This window comes from Cyprinodon tularosa, unplaced genomic scaffold (assembly GCF_016077235.1).
Source record: "Cyprinodon tularosa strain WSP-4 unplaced genomic scaffold, ASM1607723v1 ctg682, whole genome shotgun sequence".
NCBI lineage: Eukaryota > Metazoa > Chordata > Actinopteri > Cyprinodontiformes > Cyprinodontidae > Cyprinodon > Cyprinodon tularosa.
Genome location: NW_024039432.1, coordinates 277,642 through 296,771, shown reverse-complemented (window position 1 = coordinate 296,771; position 19,130 = coordinate 277,642). Strand labels below are relative to the sequence as shown.

General features: G+C 36.0%; 2 protein-coding genes across 2 annotated transcripts in view; both read left to right on the top strand.

Moving 5' to 3' along the window:
* LOC119771629 (RNA polymerase II elongation factor ELL-like) overlaps positions 1-7,014 on the top strand; it is a 48,741-nt gene extending 41,727 nt beyond the window's left edge. The window contains exons 8-12 of the mRNA XM_038267728.1: positions 439-919; positions 2,298-2,349; positions 2,694-2,865; positions 2,985-3,029; positions 5,064-7,014. Coding sequence (XP_038123656.1) covers positions 439-919; positions 2,298-2,349; positions 2,694-2,865; positions 2,985-3,029; positions 5,064-5,174 — 861 coding nt within the window. The 3' untranslated portion in view covers positions 5,175-7,014. The remainder of the gene's footprint in view (positions 1-438; positions 920-2,297; positions 2,350-2,693; positions 2,866-2,984; positions 3,030-5,063) is intronic.
* wdr93 (WD repeat domain 93) overlaps positions 6,645-19,130 on the top strand; it is an 18,872-nt gene continuing 6,386 nt past the window's right edge. Inside the window, exons 1-11 of the mRNA XM_038267739.1 lie at positions 6,645-6,681; positions 7,907-8,038; positions 8,137-8,220; positions 9,382-9,583; positions 11,515-11,579; positions 11,752-11,994; positions 14,380-14,464; positions 14,963-15,089; positions 15,948-16,009; positions 17,043-17,129; positions 17,240-17,371. Of these exons, the coding sequence (XP_038123667.1) occupies positions 7,988-8,038; positions 8,137-8,220; positions 9,382-9,583; positions 11,515-11,579; positions 11,752-11,994; positions 14,380-14,464; positions 14,963-15,089; positions 15,948-16,009; positions 17,043-17,129; positions 17,240-17,371 (1,138 nt within the window). The 5' untranslated portion in view covers positions 6,645-6,681; positions 7,907-7,987. The remainder of the gene's footprint in view (positions 6,682-7,906; positions 8,039-8,136; positions 8,221-9,381; positions 9,584-11,514; positions 11,580-11,751; positions 11,995-14,379; positions 14,465-14,962; positions 15,090-15,947; positions 16,010-17,042; positions 17,130-17,239; positions 17,372-19,130) is intronic.

Sequence of the window (19,130 nt, the reverse complement as noted above, 5' to 3'; positions counted from 1 at the left end):
ACATGCCTCCATTTCCTATGACTCATACTGGGTCAAAAATTGGTTAAGCTCGTTGAGTAAAGCTCAGATGACAGTGGCAAAAAATGATTACAAATACATATAATACACTTTCTATGACCCAAACTAAACTTTAAGGATGTTTCTAGGCAAGGTTTCTGTTTTTTAAACTCAAATATGGGCTCTGTTGGCAGAGATTTTATTTGATTTAAAAAAATAAAATCCTGAATGTTTTCCTGATACCTAAAACATGATAGGTATATTCCCTTGAGGATGTACTATAATGTACAAATTAAATGTTTCAGTCATCATATTAATGGAAATGTCAGTTTTATCAACACTAATGTTTCCTTTCTTTGTTATTATGTGGGGAAAAACCTTTAAATACATTTTGTACTTAGGACTGAGGAATTTCTCTGTTGCCTTCTTGTTTCTTTTCAGAAACGTTCCGTTCCTTTGGACTCACGGGACAGACTGGCAGCAAAGAGACAAAAACTTTCTGACCAAAGGTCACAACCCCAGTCCAACATAAAGGGAATCGTGAACATTAAGGAAGCACATGATAACGCAGCTGTGACCTTTGACCCCAATCTCAACTCCAGTGCTGAATCCCAGAGGACCGGTGGCCTTACTGGTGACCAGCGTGGCCTAAAAAATGTAGCCCATTGTGACTTTCCTTTCGTGCATACCATGTCTGACGGACATATTTCTGAGAGCAAAGATCAGGACCCCAGAGTCAGCCGGCTCCAAGCACCGCAGGCTAACTCTGACGGCACTCAGCAGCAACAGAACAGCAGCCAGCTCAGAAAGAAGAAATCTAAAAAGCACAAAGATAAGGAGCGGGAAAGGTTAAAAGATGACAAAGCACCTGAATGGCTGCAGCCGAGCCCCGACCTTAAGCAGAATCCACATAAACAAGACAGTAAGACCCAGTTTCTTCTTCTTTTAAATAAACACATTGTCACTACCTGATCCGTCCCAGAAGCACGATCCGATCCGATCCGTACCTTCAGCTCATTTGCGCAACCAGATATACATCCGGGTCCCCCTCTATTTTATTTTCTAAAAAAGTCCTAAATTATGTTTTTCCCTCCCCAAAAAAAAGTAAGCTTACTAAACTATAATGTGTTAAAGGTTAATAATGTATTTCCTGAGAAAATAAAAAATGCATTAAAATCCTGTTTGATCACTCGTCTGCGGCAGATCTGTTCTGGAAACGGGATCCTACGCTACTTCCTGGAGCTAACTTGTTCAGCTAGGGATCTAAACATAAATCTAGTCTTTTTGAGTTCTATGTTTTCCTTCCCTGTTAACATTATGGTATATAGTGTGTAATCTAAAGAAAGAAACAACTAAAATGCAGGTATATATAGTTTAATCAGATTTTGCCAGACTGCGCAGAACATGACCCATGATGATGTCAGAGAAGCAATTTAACCAATAAAATGTAAAAAGCATCAAAATTGTCTGAGAAGAATCATGAAAAATTTTTTAAAGATGTGATTAATTGATTTTATTGATCCCACAGTTGAGAAATGTACTTGTTAAATCGGCTTAAATATTCAAAAAAAAGAAGGTGCCAAAGGAAGAAAAGGTGCCTGGGATATATACAGTTTTGGCATAGTATATTAGCATTCTTTAGTGAGTTAAGAATAGAAATGGTACCATAATTACTTTATTTATGGAAACCTGGATGTATATCTGGTTGATGGCACGGATCGTGCTTCTGCTACGGGTCGGGTAGTGATACACATTCACCCCATTCCTCCCATTTTGGGTCCTTCATGGCTTCCATGTGGCTTTTTTTGTTTTTTATTGTGTCTTACCATCACACCTGTTGCCTCACATTCTTTAGCCGATGTGTATCTGAATCTGAGCTGTTGTTTTTCACCTCTTGCCACAATTAAAATGTTACTTTAACCACTAGGCTAAAAAAAGAGATGACCGAAGATGGCTTCCTGTTGCTCAGAGTTTATCTAACAGCACCACATGCGGTGCATTTGTTCAGTATTATCTCTTGAGCTTGGCAGTGTTTGCTCCCATGAGCCAGCCCTCTTGAGTCCCTGCAGTCTTCTGTGGCTGAGTGACTCAAAAACAGCTCCACAGGTCCCCTGGCACCCGGTGAGCTGTTAAACTGTCTGAACCGAGGCGGGCGGCACAAACACCCTCATGCTCCTGCGGTTCTTAGGGAAACAAAAACACTAAGCTTAGCGTTCGGACAACAGCTGAGCCTCATGTCTGTGCGACTCTGGCTCAACTCCGCTTAATTTAATTTTCTTAATCTCATGTGTTTGCTTCAGATCCTGACATCACAAGTGCTGCGGCCTCTGAGGAGAAGCCGGATTACGTGCTGTGAGTTCAAACAGGATGCAAAGTAACGGATATGTGTGCTGCTTCCTCTTCTAAATGTTGTTTTTGATTAAATGAACTAGACAAAAAACAGATCTTATTAACGGAGGGTTTTTCTGCAAAGAGTCATCAGTCTTATTTTAGTTTCTTTCATTAGCTTTTTGGTGCCATCTTGTGGCAAACTAATATCCTGCAAAAGAAGAATCATCATGTCTTAGATTAGAAATAGACTTTAGAAAGCAAAAGAAAAACAAACTTTTGCTCAGCCCTTCATGCAGTTTTGCTGACATATTAGCACTTTTAACTAGCATGTTTCTTACAACCTCTGTGTTTATGTGTCCTTGTAGAGCTTACGGCCCCATCACGAGTTTGGAGCAAAGGCAGAGATATCAGGAGGATTTCTGTACAGAGTATGATGAGTACAAAGACCTTCACTCCCGGATCGCTGCCATAACTCACATGTTTGTTCAGCTGGGGTCCAAGATCAAGACTCTCTCTCCTGGCACCCAGGAATATAAGGTACGTACGTATCTACAGCTCTTCAGGAAACGGAGCATGCAGCTGGGAAGCAAACATGATTTTTTTTGCAATCTAAATAAATTACAATAACTTGGTAAACCATTCTTTTTCCTCTTTAGAAGATGGAAGACCAAATACTGGAAAAGTACAGCAAGTTTCGCAAGGTAAAGGCGGCTCTTTTATGAGACTCTTCTTGCTCTAATTCTGTAACCACTTTCTTCCCACCAACACATCAACATTTTACAGAAAGATAAATGTCTTGTTAATTCATTGACAAAATACAATAAAATCACTAGATATTTAGAAGAAAAGCTCAATCCGATAACTTTAGTTATTTTGGTCTGTCTACGCAACTTTCAGCGAGAAAATAAACACATTGATTTTACCGTCTTAAGATCAAGCTTTCATTATAAAGGTCCATCCTGACCAGTGTCGTTTGTTTCCCTGTTAAAACAGTTGTATGGTTTAGTTACAGTTTTTCTTTCGTAGAGTTTTATGCTGCATCAAACAGGTTACAGCAAATATATCGAATGCACAATTTTATAGGGGGTTTATACCACAAAATGTATGTTGCCTACGGGGATATTGCCTATCACGATAAATTTGCAGTACTTAGTGTTGTCCCAAACCACACTGAGAAATGGCATTTGCCTGACTAGACTATAGCTTTGCGAAAAAATAGGAAAGGAACAAGATTGGACTATTCCTAAAAAATGCTTCAGTCAACATGACCTATTTTCAGATTTTCTCACATTTGGTCCACAAACATCAGTAAAGAGTTGATGTGATGGAACAATTACTGCATGACTAGAGCGTGTATGGAAAAACTGAAAAGTGTGGTGTGCATTGTAATTCAACCTCTGTTCTTTTTCCAATTCATAAGACCAAAAATAAAAACGCTTGTCCTCAGAAGGTTACGGTTCTAGTACTGTATATAAATGTTTTTTTGTTTTTTTTTTCATTTAAAATGTGATCTCGCTGTGGCTGGGGCACTGAACTATATTTATTCACTTGACTGCTGATTGCCCGTTAGTAGTACGGGGTTGCAGTGAACCCACCGTCCACCATATTGGTAATCCCTAGTTAGACCGGTCACAATATGAACAATACGTGCGCTACAGCATTGAACAACGATGATCTCATTTTCAGGGGGACTTAAGACGTTTAAAATAAAGTTACATTCATCCCTTTGACACACACTGACTGTTTCATAGCGTAATTAGATTACTTTAAAATAGGCACATCACATTGCATAGTCATTATGAAGTAAATGAAGTCTCTAAATCATGTAATATAACATATTATACAAATCCATCACAATAACATTAATGTGTTAATGGAGCATTATAATACAGATGAGCCAAAAGTGCTTTGATGGCATATATACTGTACTATAGGATAGGTCGGCGTATAGGTAGATTTTCTTGGTTAGTTCGTCCACTGACTTTAAAATTGCAGCTGTCAGGAGGGAAAGAAATATGGAGTTACAGAGGGCAATATCAGAAGATGGCACGTTCAAACAGACCAGAAAAATGCCTACAGCTAAAGAAAAGCTTATAAAGAGTAAAAGCCTCATGCAGGTTTTGAAGTGTTGAAAGATTTCAATTAAACATGTCATTACTGTGCTTTTTATGTTTTATTGTTTAATTGCACAGCTGTTTCAATGCAATGTTATTTCAGTTAAAGTCTTAGCACTGCAATATAAAATAGCTTCTTTAAACAAAATAAGTTTGGTTTATCAGTCTGTTAATTTTTTGTTGATCTTTTTGTTTCGTTCCTAAAAAAAACTGGTGCTGGTGAGAGGTCGTGTTAAATCAGGGCTGTCCTATAATCGGGTCAGTACGGTAAATGGTCTACTTGAGTGTAAATTCACCTCAGGATAAATTCAGCAGGTAAAATCAGTCAATCATTAAGGTGAGATTAAAAGAAAAAAAACTTTTTGAACAAAACAACTAAATATTGCCTACACCCCTGTCCTCCCCCCATGATGGAACACGGTGGTGGCAGTATTATGTTACCAGGATGCTTTATATTCGTTTTTCGAATTTCTATTTCTCCAAGCTTACAATTATATGTTGATCCTAAAGGGTATTAGCTGAGTTAGGTGGCTGCTCTAGATGCAAGAACACCTGAAGGTGTTCCATGAATGTTAAGGATGGTTTGTGAATTAATCCGCTGTCTTCTCTCTCTCTCTGCAGAAGTTTCCAGGCTACAGGGAAGAAAAGAAGCGCTGCGAGTACCTTCATGAAAAACTGTCATACATCAAACAACTCATCGTCGACTTCGATCTCTCTAAGGCCTCCTCATAGCATTTGCTAAAAACTGTCAACTAGACATACCCAGCTTTGTGTTGAGGTATTTTTTACAGCGATATAAAGAGTTTTGAAAGAGGACTTCAGCTTTTTCCACCACTTTTACTAAAACACCAGCTGATTCTGTGACCTCTCATTAGTAACTGATTGTGTTGGAGTCTCTCTGAACAAAGGGGAAAATATATGGAAGGTATTTGGTCGGGATTTTTTTAAGTAGTTCTGATCTTAATGATTCTGAATCTTGCAAAATCATTCCTTTAACACTTGTACAGTTTTCTTTTTTTTATATATGCTTTTTGTACTTTTAAATATGTCTATTTGCAGTGTACATGAGTAGCAAATGCTTTCAGAAATTGCCTTGTCTAGGATTAATAGGAGAAGCAGAGAGAACCACATGGGAACAAAAACAAATCGGCTCCATTTGTCGTCTCCTTTTGAATGTTTTAGACATTATGGCCAATTGCAACCACAAACTTTGAGATATGGTATTGGGATTCCATGCAACAGTGGAATGATTTATTAAATGGAAGGTCAAAGGTGAATGGTTGTATAAGGTAAGAAAAATCATAAGCATTCCCGCAGCATGACGTCACCATCATCGAGTTTTAAAGTGGGGTTTAGCTGATGTTCAGTGTTAGTTCTTATTTTTCTTTGAAGTTAGAAATTTTCCTTTTCTTGCTACTTTTTCCAGATTTTGATTCCTTAGAGATTTGGGAAAAAACCTTTGCATCCTTTTTCATTTACCATAAAACACTAAATTATCTTTCCTTGTTCTGAACCCCAGAAAAATATATAGAAGTTTGGTGTTGCGATCTCAAAAAATGGGAAAAGTTTTAATCATTTTTAAAACTCTCATAGCTAAAAAAAAGAAAACGTTGCATTAGAGCATATATGGGCAAAACTACATACATCAGAGCCGGATTTATTTTTTTTTAGTTACATTACAGAGTCTATATATTGTTTTTTTTGTTGTTTTTTTTTAATCTTCATTATAAAGGGACCAGAAAAGGCTGAATCGATTCACTGTAGCCGACCTGTGTGTCGTCTCCTTTATGCTCTCATGTTTTAAGTATTTATTTACCACATTCCCTGTTTTTTGAGCGTCTGGTAAATGGACCAAAAGTTTTGAACTAGCACATCTGCTGAAGTATTTTAACCAATAGAAGAAGAAGAAAAAAAGACTTGTGTATAAGCATTTTGCATTGAACTACTGATGTATTTATTTTGAACCTATTTATCTCTGTCCTGTGACAATAGGTCATCTGAGCTTTTAAATCAAAGTGTTTGGAGCCATGCAGGCGGGGAAATCGTGTGGAAAAGATTGAAAAGTATCATATATTTTCATCCTTAGCTTATCTTGCTTTTAGTTGCCTTTAAAAAATCAGATTATGATTATATTTAAAAACCAAATCAATGCCTGAGATGTGCTTCTTCAACAGCATTGCGCATTGATTTAAAAAAAAAAAGGGTTAAAGTCAGCAGGGAGATGCTGATTCTGAATCAGGCAAGTATTTTGGACTGAAATAAGTCACAAGTGTGCAGTTTTTTATTTGTTTGTTTTTTAATGAATTTCATTTAGTAATAATAAAGCCTTAAGGTGAAACTTTGCTATGTCAAAGTTTTCAGACAGCTAATATGAAGAATAACATTCAGAAAGCGACATCATACACAGATGTATCCATCTGCCTTATTGGATAAGAAACACTATGTTAGGGTTTTATTGGGTACTAACAAAATGTTTAGTTCACATCTTGTCTGAACGTAAGGAACTAATATCTGTAGCTTTGATTTCCAATTGGTACTATCAAATAAAGCAAATGATCCTATGTTAAACTAAGACAATCTGGATGTTTCCTTTTTTTTTTTGTTTGCTGAACAATGTCTCATAGATGTGTTTTTATCGACACTCAGTTTTTAGTGTTTTTCTCGTTGTTTTTGGTGGTTCACTTTTTTTATTTTCCAATCTGGATATGTGGAACATTTTCAGAGATTAGTGTTTCCTGCATAAATGCTACAAGCAGAGTCTGGGGAATCAGCAGATAGACTGGGAATCCTTTTTGACTTTATTTATTTAAACCAGAACATGATAAAGGAGCTAACTCTTATGAGGTTTATTGTATCTTATTACCCAAAGTGTCAAGTAACAAAACTACAAATACTACATTACCTTAAGTAAAGATTTTGGCTCTATATACTTTTCAGGAGTAATAATTTTTTTTATGCAGCTTTTTATTCTACTCAAGTTTTTGTTTTTTTTCAATTATCACTACTTTCTACTCCTTACATTTCAAAAATAGACTCGTTAGTTTGGTTTCATTTAACCACATTTTTGTAATGGCCTGGTGGTATTTAAAAATATATATATATATATCTTTCATCTAGACAATTAATTTCTTTGTGGTTGGACTCGGTGCTGCCCCAACTTGTTGTTCACCACATACCAAAATAAATAGTGTTTCAAGATGAAGCAAAAATAAAATTTGACACTCTTATTAATTACAAAACTAAGAAAATTAATTATGAAGAAATATGTTCCTTTAATAGTGTAGTATAATGATCAGTATTAAGTTTAACGTCCTTAACAAGTTTTCCCTGCATTTCTTTTACTTTGATTCTTTAAGTTTTACCTGAGTAAAACTCTAACTTCAACAAAAGTGTTTTAAACAGGATTAATAATTCTACTTAAGTAATAAACATTCATATATTTGACACCTCTTTATTACATCAAGGTGCAGATATTGTACCGTTTGGTCCGATCAGTTAATCAGGCCTGTTTTCTGAGAGCCACGTGACTTCTTGTCAGCGTTGTCATGACGACAGTCAGGCAGCGCTGTTCATTGTGGTTCCTTTTCCGGACAAAGGTAAGGCTGATATAGCAGACATAGCCCTGCTAAATGCGACTTTAGGGTTTTTTTTTTATAACATTTAACACAGGCTGTTGGTTTTTATCCCTGTTTAGGAGGAAATGAATGAAATGGCAGAAAATGGCAGAGCTGTGGAGCCCAAAGAAAAGCCCACTTTAGACCCCACTGATGTGGCGCAGGTGGGTCACTGTGGGATCCAACATCATCATTGGTTGGATACGACGCCACGATATATCAACTTTATTCTCGAAATGGCGAGTTTAAAGTCGACACGTCGAGATTAAACTCAACATGACATTTCAACTTTATTTTCGAAATGTTGAGTTTAATGTCGACATGTTGACTTTAAAGTCGACATGTCGGGTTTAATCTCGTCATGGCAAAAATATTTTTTTCTCTTAATGTGTGGCCCTAATACTCCGTCGTATAAATGTGATGTATGCGCCCAGGGCCGCTGGAAGGGATTTTGAACTGGGGGTGATATGAGCCTATAGGCCTCTTCAAAATATAATAGAAATAGATAAATAGATTGAGTTTTACTACTTTATTGTCATGCACACTTCAGTGCACACAACCAGGCTCTGTAACACACAGACATCAGTTCTCAGGTGAATATATGAGCTATTAACCATTTATAGTGCAAGTTATCATTTTGATCTCTTGGATACCCCTTAAAAAATGGAGTCGCCTCTTGTCCCTCAGTGAAGTCTAGAAAAACTAGATCTATATCCAGCCATTCATCAAAGATGCTGCTACATGGCTGTACATCTTATTTTGGCATTTCACCAATTAAATGAGCGAGCCCCTGAATGATAAATTACCTACTCGAAATTAAGTTGGGGAAAAAAAAAGGTAAAAAGCTAATTGAAAAGTTAAACGTTAATAAGCCTCGTTAACAATTATATTAAGGTTTATAAACTTAAAAAATGTAAGTTTCAGTATCAGCATTAATGCCTCTAAGGTTATGTTCGACCCAAAAAAAATTTGTTTCTTTCTCTCAGATTTTTTTTTTTTTATGAATTTCTTATAGGAGCACTTTTCTTATTTTTCTTATTATATTCAGGCAAGTAGGCGTTTCTTGTTATTACATTGACATACATTTTTGCCATCAAAATATCCATATTTTTTTTAATGTTATAAAGATAAGATTACTAAATTAGTTGACAATTGTTACAATAATCGATAATCACAAAGAAGAATTTGAGAACTTGTGTTGATTAGGCCTCAAAATAATGAAATGTCAATATCATTTCCCCAAATTTTCATAAAAATTATGCAAAGTATTTTTACATATTACTTGGATGCAAAGTTGTGCAAATGTGTCTTTTTCTATTTATCAGCTTCCAGAGAGCACAAACTGTCTGACATGCTCAGAGGATGGCAGATTCCTGGGTTTGGGTCACAGCCAGGGCCTGTCTGTGTGGTCTGCGTCTAATTTCACCTGCGTGGCAGAATGGCTTCAACCACAGCTGGAGATCACCTTTGTCCAAATGACCAGAGTAGCTGAGAATACCTATCTGCTGGGAACAGTGGATGATATGGGTAGAAGGCCAATAATCTAATCCTAAAAATGCATTCCTCATTTACACTGTGGTCATGATACTCATTGTATATATTTCCTCTTCTTTTATCGTTACCGTTACCGTTAGCGTCACCAACTGCTTTTAAAATTCATAAAATAGGTTAATCTGGGTAATTTAATTTTAATTTTAAAAAATCCAGTTTAATAAAGAGTTTAGATGTTTGTTAAAGAGAGACGGTGAATAAGCAGCATCATAAAGTCCAAGATGGACAGCAGACTGGTTAGGAGAAGGTTTTGGTTGAATTAAAGCAGGATTAGGTTCTGAAAAATATATATTCCCACACAACATTTTCAATTTAACTTCCCGAAAGGAAAAGAGGCACAGCTTCAAATCTTTTAAAAGACAGTCCTGCATAAATCCCAGGTAAGGCAGAAACATAGCTGAACTGGGAGAATCTGTTCATAGGATTTTTTTTCCCCCACTCCACAAGTGACAAGAATGAAGCCATACTATACTTGTTAGAGCTTCTAACTGTAATTATGCCACAAAGCATTTAAAGAATACAGCTAAAGTCAGATTACACCAAAAACGTTGAGTGTAGTATAGCCTGCACATCACTCTGAACATCCCTAACTCAGAGTGCGAACATAGTGGTGGCAGTATAATGCTCAGGTAATCCTCTACATCTGGGAGCATTTGTAAATCAACTTCATTCATCTTAAATCTGGCTTTTATTTGGAGAGCTCCTACAGTGACAGACTGCTGCACCCTAAATGCACCAGGGAGCGTTATCACAGATCCTTCCTCCCAGCAGCTCGAAGACTTTATAACCACCACTGTTTCCAATAACGTCAATAAGTTGTTAGATTCATGCTGATTTTCCACAGTTTCTAATTTAGTCAGTTGAATTAAAATGCTGCTGTCATTTTGCACATCTCTGATGTTGCTGCCCTTTTCAAATATCCATTACTGTAAAAATATCCATAGCTGGATATTGGTTATTTATTCTCCAGGTGCACGTTATTTATATTGTTAAAACATTTTACATTACAGTATTTTATTTTCACATTTTCTTCACTATTATGTTATCCTTAAACCTTTTTCTAAGGTCCGCACTTGTGTGACATTATTTTTATATAAACTTTTTGCTGCTGTAAACACCAGAATTTCCCCATAGTGTGACACTAAAGGGATTTTTTATTCTATTTCTGACTTAAAATGTTGATATTCTTAAAGTTAGATTTTTTTTTTTTTTGTATAAAGTTATTTCCTTCCAATAATTGTTCCAAGAATTAGATTACTTTTTAATCCAACCAGGAAAGTTATTCATAGTTTTTTTTTATTGTTGTTTTTGCATGATATCAGGTTTGTTAAAGACAAATGGGATTAGTAAGGATCATATTGTTTAAAATAAATCCCACCAAGTTGCCAAAGAGGAGCTGATTTTAAAGCTTTTAAGACTTACATGCCATTTTATGTTTCCACTAATGAATGGTAGATCTGCAAACAATAGATTTGTTGAACGACTTTGAAATTGCTCCTCACAGATTAGATTTCCTTAACTATAATAGGTCCCAGCTCTTCATCTCTAGATTAAAAGACAAATGCAACTAAAGGTGGTTCTAAAATCTATTTACTCAATGGGGTTGAATATAAATACAAGTCACACTATTAAGATTTTTTATTTTAAAATATATTATTTTCCTTCCACTGCAAAATTCATTTTGGTCTGCCACTTAAATCCACAGAAGTTGGTTTTAAAATGTGACAAAGTTAGAAACAAATTAAACCGCTATTAATAGTTTGCCAGCCATCAGATTTCCACACATTATTATTCCAAACATTTATTTTAAATAGATATGATCCACAAAAATATAACATCTGTGATGATTTAAGAACATCATGTTTTCTAAAAACCAGTTTTTAAAAGGCTAATCTTTTATATCTTAGGTGTTTCCAGAGTGTTTGGACTTTGCTTTGTTGTCATTCACCTTCTCAGCACCATCAACATCATGGTGGGTGATATTATTAATCTGAATTTTTGTTTGCTGCCTTTTTAAAGTGTAATCTTTATACCAATATTATTATATTACATATTTATACCAATATTATATATATTAATTTTATTCTATTTAAATAGGACTGAGTCAAACCAATGTAGTAAGAATGTCTCATTTGACAAAACAGGAAGATATCAATATAAGAAGCATTTTTAGGACATTTGAGTTTCATGAAGATGGGGAGTACGGAGCTGCATCAGTAAGCTGTAAGTTATTGGTTTTCATCATGTTCACAAATTCTGTTATATCTCTACATTTAAATGCTAAATCAGACATATTTGCAGACAGCGATGCAGTGTGGCTAGAGGTCTATCAGTTTCCTATAGAAGCGTGGCAGAGAGAGCTGCAGATGGAGCCAGCTCAACCAAAGGTAAACAAACCGCAATCTGCTCGCACCTGCATTACAATATGTTTCTTGCTGCTTCGATAAACATTTGAATCATTTTGCAGACTCTTCTATACATAATGCATTTTTTCCATCCTAATATAACCTGCAGTTATTAAATTAGATTCAGATCTAACCTTATAATACATTTCACTAATAAAATGCTGCAGCTTACATACAGAAATGGGATTTATATAGGGTTAAGAATCAGGTTTTGAGAGATCACAGCACTGACAGATTGTGGCTGATCCCTCGCACCCCAGCCACAAACCCCAGTCCCTTCCCTCTGGCAGGAGCCTGAGGTCCATCAGGACCAAAACCTCACATCACAAGAACAGTTTCTTCCCATCAGCTACCAGCCTTATCAACAGGGCCCAGAGACCCCCGTGATACTGTCACTGCCCCTCTCCCTCCCCATTCACGACCTAGAAGCTACACCAACGTAGCATCTCCAGACCTCCTGCTTTGTATTAACGTACAGCCTACTGTGCTTATAGTCCATAGCTACATATTATATATTGAATATAGTGTATTGTGTGTTTTATATTGTATATAGCTAGAGATTATGTACTCTGTCTATATATATCTAATTTGTCTGCACAATTAACACCAAGTCAAATTCTTTGTAAGTGCAAACCTGCAGAATCAGATTCTGATTCTGGCATGGTATTGGTCAAACTAATGATCTCTTTGTATTGCTGTGTTTCCGTGCTACTGTTGACAAAATCAAGGTTCAGTTACATCAAGGTTACATCCTTGTTGGATGTGTTTATATTTTCCTTTCAGTCCACACTATAGGGCATTTCTTTGGTGATCCCCTCCAGCTTGATATATCTCTGATATAGGCACAGATTGGGATGGTAGATTCAGTTACATAGTGGGTCATAATCAACCTTTTACTGTTTTCTAAAAAGTTGCTCTCTTTGCTAAGTCCTCCTTGAAAAATAACATCCTGGTTAAATAAACATTAAAAAGTGTTTGAATGGTTTAATATGTTTTTTTGATCAACTCCAGAAAACAAAAGGATGATATTCCACTGAGAGGACCAGATTGTAAGTGTTGTGTGTGTAAGACTTTAACTGCCTAAATAAATGTCTGAGGGTCAAATCATGTTGACTCCTCAAGCATATAAGCAGTTCTCCTGTAAACCAGAAGGTGGCAGCAATGATCCCAACATGTAGAATGTCTTATTTTGATATTTTTAAGTTGTTATATATGGTAGAGTTTGTCTCTGCAGTTATCTAGACGTCTAATTTGTAACTAAAGAGAGAGAACATCCGCTCAACTTCTTTAATTCAATTCAATTCTGTTTATTAATATAGCGCCAATTCACAACACGTCATCTCAAGGCACTTTACAGTTCACCAGATCATACAGTCAGATTGATTCAAAGTTTTCTATCCAAGGAAAACCAGTTGATTGCATTGATTCATCAACTCTAAAGGAATCTCTAACACTAAGCATTCTTGTAGCGACAGTGGAGAGGAAAAAGTCCCTTTAAACAGGAAGAAACCTCCAGCAGAACCAGGCTCAGTGTGAGCGGCCATCTGCTGAGGCTGACTGGGGTTCAAGGAGACAGAAGCAGAGATACAAAAGGCAACTGTAAAAGCGGCCCTGTCCAGGAAACACACAGCCAGGCAGACGAGCTCCGAGCCAGCTCCCATGTCAGAGGATGAAGTTAGTCACAGTCAGTTAGTCCCAGTCAGAGAAACAGGACTATGCTAAAAAAACAGGCCAAGCTCCAACATCTATATACAAAGGTGTTGATGGCAGCAGCACAGCTCATGTTTCTCTCCAGGATAGAGTCACCAACTGCTTTTAAAAAGACAAATATATGTTTATGAGGTTTATGATCAAGGGCCTCCTGAAAATCTGGTCTTTCCACAATCATTTATTTGGAAAATGTGGAAAATATTGCTCGCGTTCACTATCCTGTTGGTCTATTGTGATCAGCTTAGATTGGCCATGAAATGTTTCTGGTGCCTATTACTGGACGTTTTTACCAACCCTCGCTCTTGATTAACATTTTTTGAATCCACCGTCTTCCTCAGGACATCAGCTAGTTATGCAGTTTGATTTTTCGTGAGAAATGAAGAAACTGTTTTTATTCTTTAGAATCGACTGAAAATATTGTTCTTTACTGCAGCTTCACTATTAAGCTCCTGATTATTTTAGTATGATTATTAGTTAAAATTAGTTAAATTCCACCTTTGGATTATAAATCAGCATTTTAATGTTTCTGTCCTTATAAGTAATTAATATTTTACTTTTGTTTTTTAAACCAGATAGAAAGCTCTAGTTTTTTGACTGTATTGTTTGTTTAAAAAGCTTGGTAGAGGTTGAACTTTACAGACATTTGTTAATCCTCAGGATGAAAGCTTCTCTGAAGGATCGGATGTTAAATGGTCTCCAGTCACACTAATCCTAAAGATCTCTCCACCCACTGTTCCAACAGGTAAAACAAAATGTTTTTAATGTCCTACGGTTTGATTAGTATGGAAGCGTATTATGGAAGTGTAGAATTTGTTTCTTTGGTGAATGCAATATGCTTTCGTAGATTAGAATTTGGTTGGTAATAACAAAAAGCACCAACACGGCAAAACATATAAATCTAACTAAGTCCCTTTTTCTCAAAATAAGTGCATTTTTCTTCAACTGAGGGGGAAAGGAAGATACTTTGCCAATGGAACAAGAAAATTTACATTTAAATAAGAAAAATCTATTGCATTGTCTCAGTTCAAGTGCATATTATCAAATTATTTTATTTTAAGAGTAAGAATATTCCTTCCATTGGCAAATCTGCTTATTTACCTGTTCAAACTAAGGATAAATACATTTGATTTAAGACATTTTTAGTCATTTCTAGATAGTTTTTGCAGTGTAGATGCTGTATTAGCAGCACCACCAGTAATTTGTGTACTTATAAACTGTTACGTTTTCTCCCGATTTGCAGAAAACATGTGTGACTTTTTGACACAATGTTTGGCTCTGGATATGATCAGAGGAAGTGGCCATCAGAAGGAGCAATCTTCCTTCTGTTCAGAGGATGGAAAAACAAAGAAAGCGTGCAAAAGCCCAAGGTGAGATTTAGTTATTAGATTGAAGCAGGTTAGAATCTGATGGCTACTCTTAATCTAAAACTTAATCCTTATTTATCTTGATATACTGTATATATATTGTTTATTCTTAATGCACCTTTTTCCTCCTTGTTTGCACCTTTAATTACCATGCCAATATGTGACCAGTGAATTTCTCCGCTGTGAGATCAATAAAGCTCATCTAATCTAATCTAATCTAATCTGCTTTGCACCCAGTATATACAGCCCTTCCTTGTAATGCACATCCTTATGACAGTTGGCATATGGTGTCATTTTCTATTTCTTCAAACTGTAAAATCCTTGCAACAAACGAAATTATAATAAAACTAAAAAGCTTTCTTGAAACCAAACTTCAATGTTCCTTTTATATTTGGTGAATTTATATTTGAATATTTAGCAAAAATATGTTGCAGTGCATTATGGGGTTTTGCATCTACAGGCTGATGTTTTCTGTCTTATGTGCATTGCTGCCAGGTTGGGATGCTTCCCAATCTGGCCTAAGAGATCAATAGACTTTGGTTCAAATTGGGAAATTTTTCATATGTCCAGGTGGTTTATGAACATTTTTTGGGCTGGAAAACGTGAGTCGGTAACACCTGGCAACCCTGCTGATGTGGTTAGTGGGGACGTTCAATAAGTGGGCCGGTGTAGATGGAAAAATGCCAGGGCTGAAAGTCGTTTCCAGTCCCAGCCTGTTTGCACTGCTAATTTTAACTCAAAATGTATTAAACACAATTTTTACATCAGATGAAACAAAAGCTGTCTTTTATGCTCATGTTGTGTTATTGGGCTTTAGACCTTAGATTCTAACAATCCTCTTGTTTGCTTTTCTTTCAACAGTTGCACTCATCACTTTCTCCTGCCTTGTGATAAGTTGACTAGTGGCAGTGAAGCAGGGACAGGTAGGGAACGCTAACAGCATTTTGATGAATGTCTCTTATTCATACATAAAGTATTGATGGACTACTTAATGCCTTGCAGACACAGTAGAGTTCAATTGAAATAGTTTTCATTATTGCACCATTGAGGCCACTGCTCCCCAAGGGGATGGGTTAAAGGCAGAGGTATATTTCTCCAATGTGAGATCAATAAAGGTCAATTATTATTATTATTATATAGACTGAGTTTTTCAGTAAAAAAAGTCTACATATTTTTGAAAAGGGTTGAGGTTTGGACAACTCCGGAAGCCAAACGTTAACCGTTTTAATCCATCCTCAAACCCAGCTGTAAGGCCTGTTTGGGATCACATTGTGTGTGGAAAATTCCAAATATGTCCAAGTTCCCTGATTTTTGTTCCTGCGACATTTAAGAATGTGAAAGAAATCATAATTTCTTCATTAGCTGACCCAGGAAATAGAAAAAAATCCCTTATCATGGTGCTACCACGGATACAGTATATACTGTACTTAACAGATGCTTCAGCATTCATAGGTTTTAGCCTGTTGTTGAATTTATCAAACACATTTTGTGACATTTTTGCCAAGGGGCTCAAATTCGTCTTCTTTTAATACATTAATACATTAGCTTTTTTTTTTTTACAAAATATGTTATATTTTCTGTTTTCCTTTAGACCTAAGTTATTATCATATGAGAGGAACTGTACAACAAAACACTAGAAATTAAACATGCAATCTTCAAACGTCCCTTCTGAATTATGTCAGACGCTTAATGGCTACAAATAAGTGAGACTATTTTTTTAAAATTAAGTTAACATATCAATCAGTAAAAGCTCAAAATAAAAGTTCAATGTCAATAAAGACAGAATCCAAACCCCTGACCTGTTTATGGTTAAGAATAATGAAAGTTTTCAACAGAATCCTTGAAATGTGTCTCCCAGTGCTGCAGCTGTCATATCTGATAGCTGTCAGATATTTGAAAGGATAATGCCTGCATTTAAATAGCATATTAGAAAGAGAATAATCCTTTTCTCTGCAGGATTGCCTGTGGCTGTTGCTGTTTGGTGGAGCGGATCCTGTAATCTCCTCCAATATTCACTGCAAAATGTCCCAAAGGACAAACCAGGGAGGGCATTTATCTCATTGGTTCTAAATATTCCAAATCTTTAAGATTCTGTTCTTTGCACCCAACACAATAATTTTTAGATTTTTTATTTTGCTTTATTGTTATAACAGATGTGACACCTATGCCAGAAATGTTGTTGCCAAATGCAAAGGATATCCTCTGCTCAGCCGTCAGCCGATGCACATGTTACATAGCTCTGGGGTTTGAGGATGCTCTGGTGTCTATCTGGGACAGGCGATCTGGTGAGCACAATTTATGGATTATATTTTTATTTATTTTTACATCTGATATATTGTAGAAATGTATGATTTAATTTAGCTATTGTTACCTACATTTTGAAGAACAGCTGTTTTGAGTGACAGTGACGTGTCACAATGGATCCATTGACTAATCTAGCGCAGCTTCAGAGCTATTTCTTAACCGTGAGCTAAATGTAATTTTATTGGATATATTCTCTATCTGTGTGATGAAATGTGTGTTTTTTAAAGCCATATTTCTAAGTTTCAGAAAATAATTTGACAGTCAGTAAATGCTTCTAAAATCAGCCTTTGTATCCAAGTCATTTAGTTTTAATTACACTTTAATGGATGACTGATAGATAGTGACAAATAGATCACAAGTTATTTCCATAAAAAGCTAAGAATCGCCTTCTATAGAGGTAATTCCATGTGCTTATAAAATCTATCGTTAGAAAAAATATTGTTTTTCCTCTTTGCTAATGATCGTTCTATTTGTATGTAGATGTTTGCAGATGATACAGTGTTTTTTACATCGATACTATAACCCATTCTCAGGTAGTGAGTCAACAAAAACCAATACTATGGTTGAAGTGGTTGAAATGTTCAGTTTAGGAAACTGGATATGAGGTTATTCTAGAAGACGTTGCACCTGTAACAGTTATGGGCTAGGCAGCTAACTGATATATCAGAAAAGAGTTCGTTAAGGAGCCTGACGTGTCAATGAAAACACAAGGAAACTGTTTCTTGTTGGTGTTTCGTGCAAGTGTATTATTGTTTTTCCTTGCAGGAAAAAAAACAACAAACAAACAAAACAATTACAAATACACAAATAAATCAATTCAAGAGTCCTAGGGGTCTTGTCCTTTTTTAGCTCGCCATCAGTTGTTCAGGATCTGAGGATCTGATCCATCATATATAAAAAAAAACCCGACCTAAAAGGCCAGAAAACCCATTAAGTGTTTTAACAAACCCAAATGCAACAAATAAAGTCAACACAACTATCAAATATCTAATAATTAAACATTTCAATCAGGTTAAATGAACCATAATTTAAATAAACAAGAATAATCATTTCAAACTAATCAATTAAGGTTAAACTTGAAAAGTTGAAATCAAAGTAAAATTTCAAAATATCAAATAAAATAAATTAACTCAAATACTCAAGCAGTGTGAGGAAAAGAAATGAAATAAATATACTGCGCAATATCAATTTAAATGTAAATGTAGCTACATTATCCTATTTTAATACATTTCATTTCACAAAGTGCCCAAACACACACCATACCAGCAGTTTAGTTACCTTAAAGCAGGGAGTGGGGTGCACCCAACAGCGATCAGCTGTGACAGCCCAGGCACAACAGCAACTGTTCTAATAAAACAATGCTCCAATGAGCAATTAAGCAGCAATTGCATACCAATCTGATACTGCTATGCTAGGAACAAACTCACCAAGAGAGCAAATCAGTAGTTTCAGAGATTTGGATTATTTCCAGGGTGAAATGTTCAGCAGGACGCCAACAGCCAGCCACAATCACAGTGGAACAGTTGATGTAGTTTAACCTGGCTGGAGGCGGGACTTTAAATAAGTTGAGGAGTTTGGGCAGAACAGGAAGTGGGCCCGCAAAAATAAAAGTCTTGATTGATATACTAATTGCGGGTTACACACCTCTCATCCAAGAGGTCTCTTCAGTTCTAACTGATGATCGGGAGCATTTAGATTAATATACTGTAGCTTGAGCAAAGAATTGGGGAGAAAACCAAA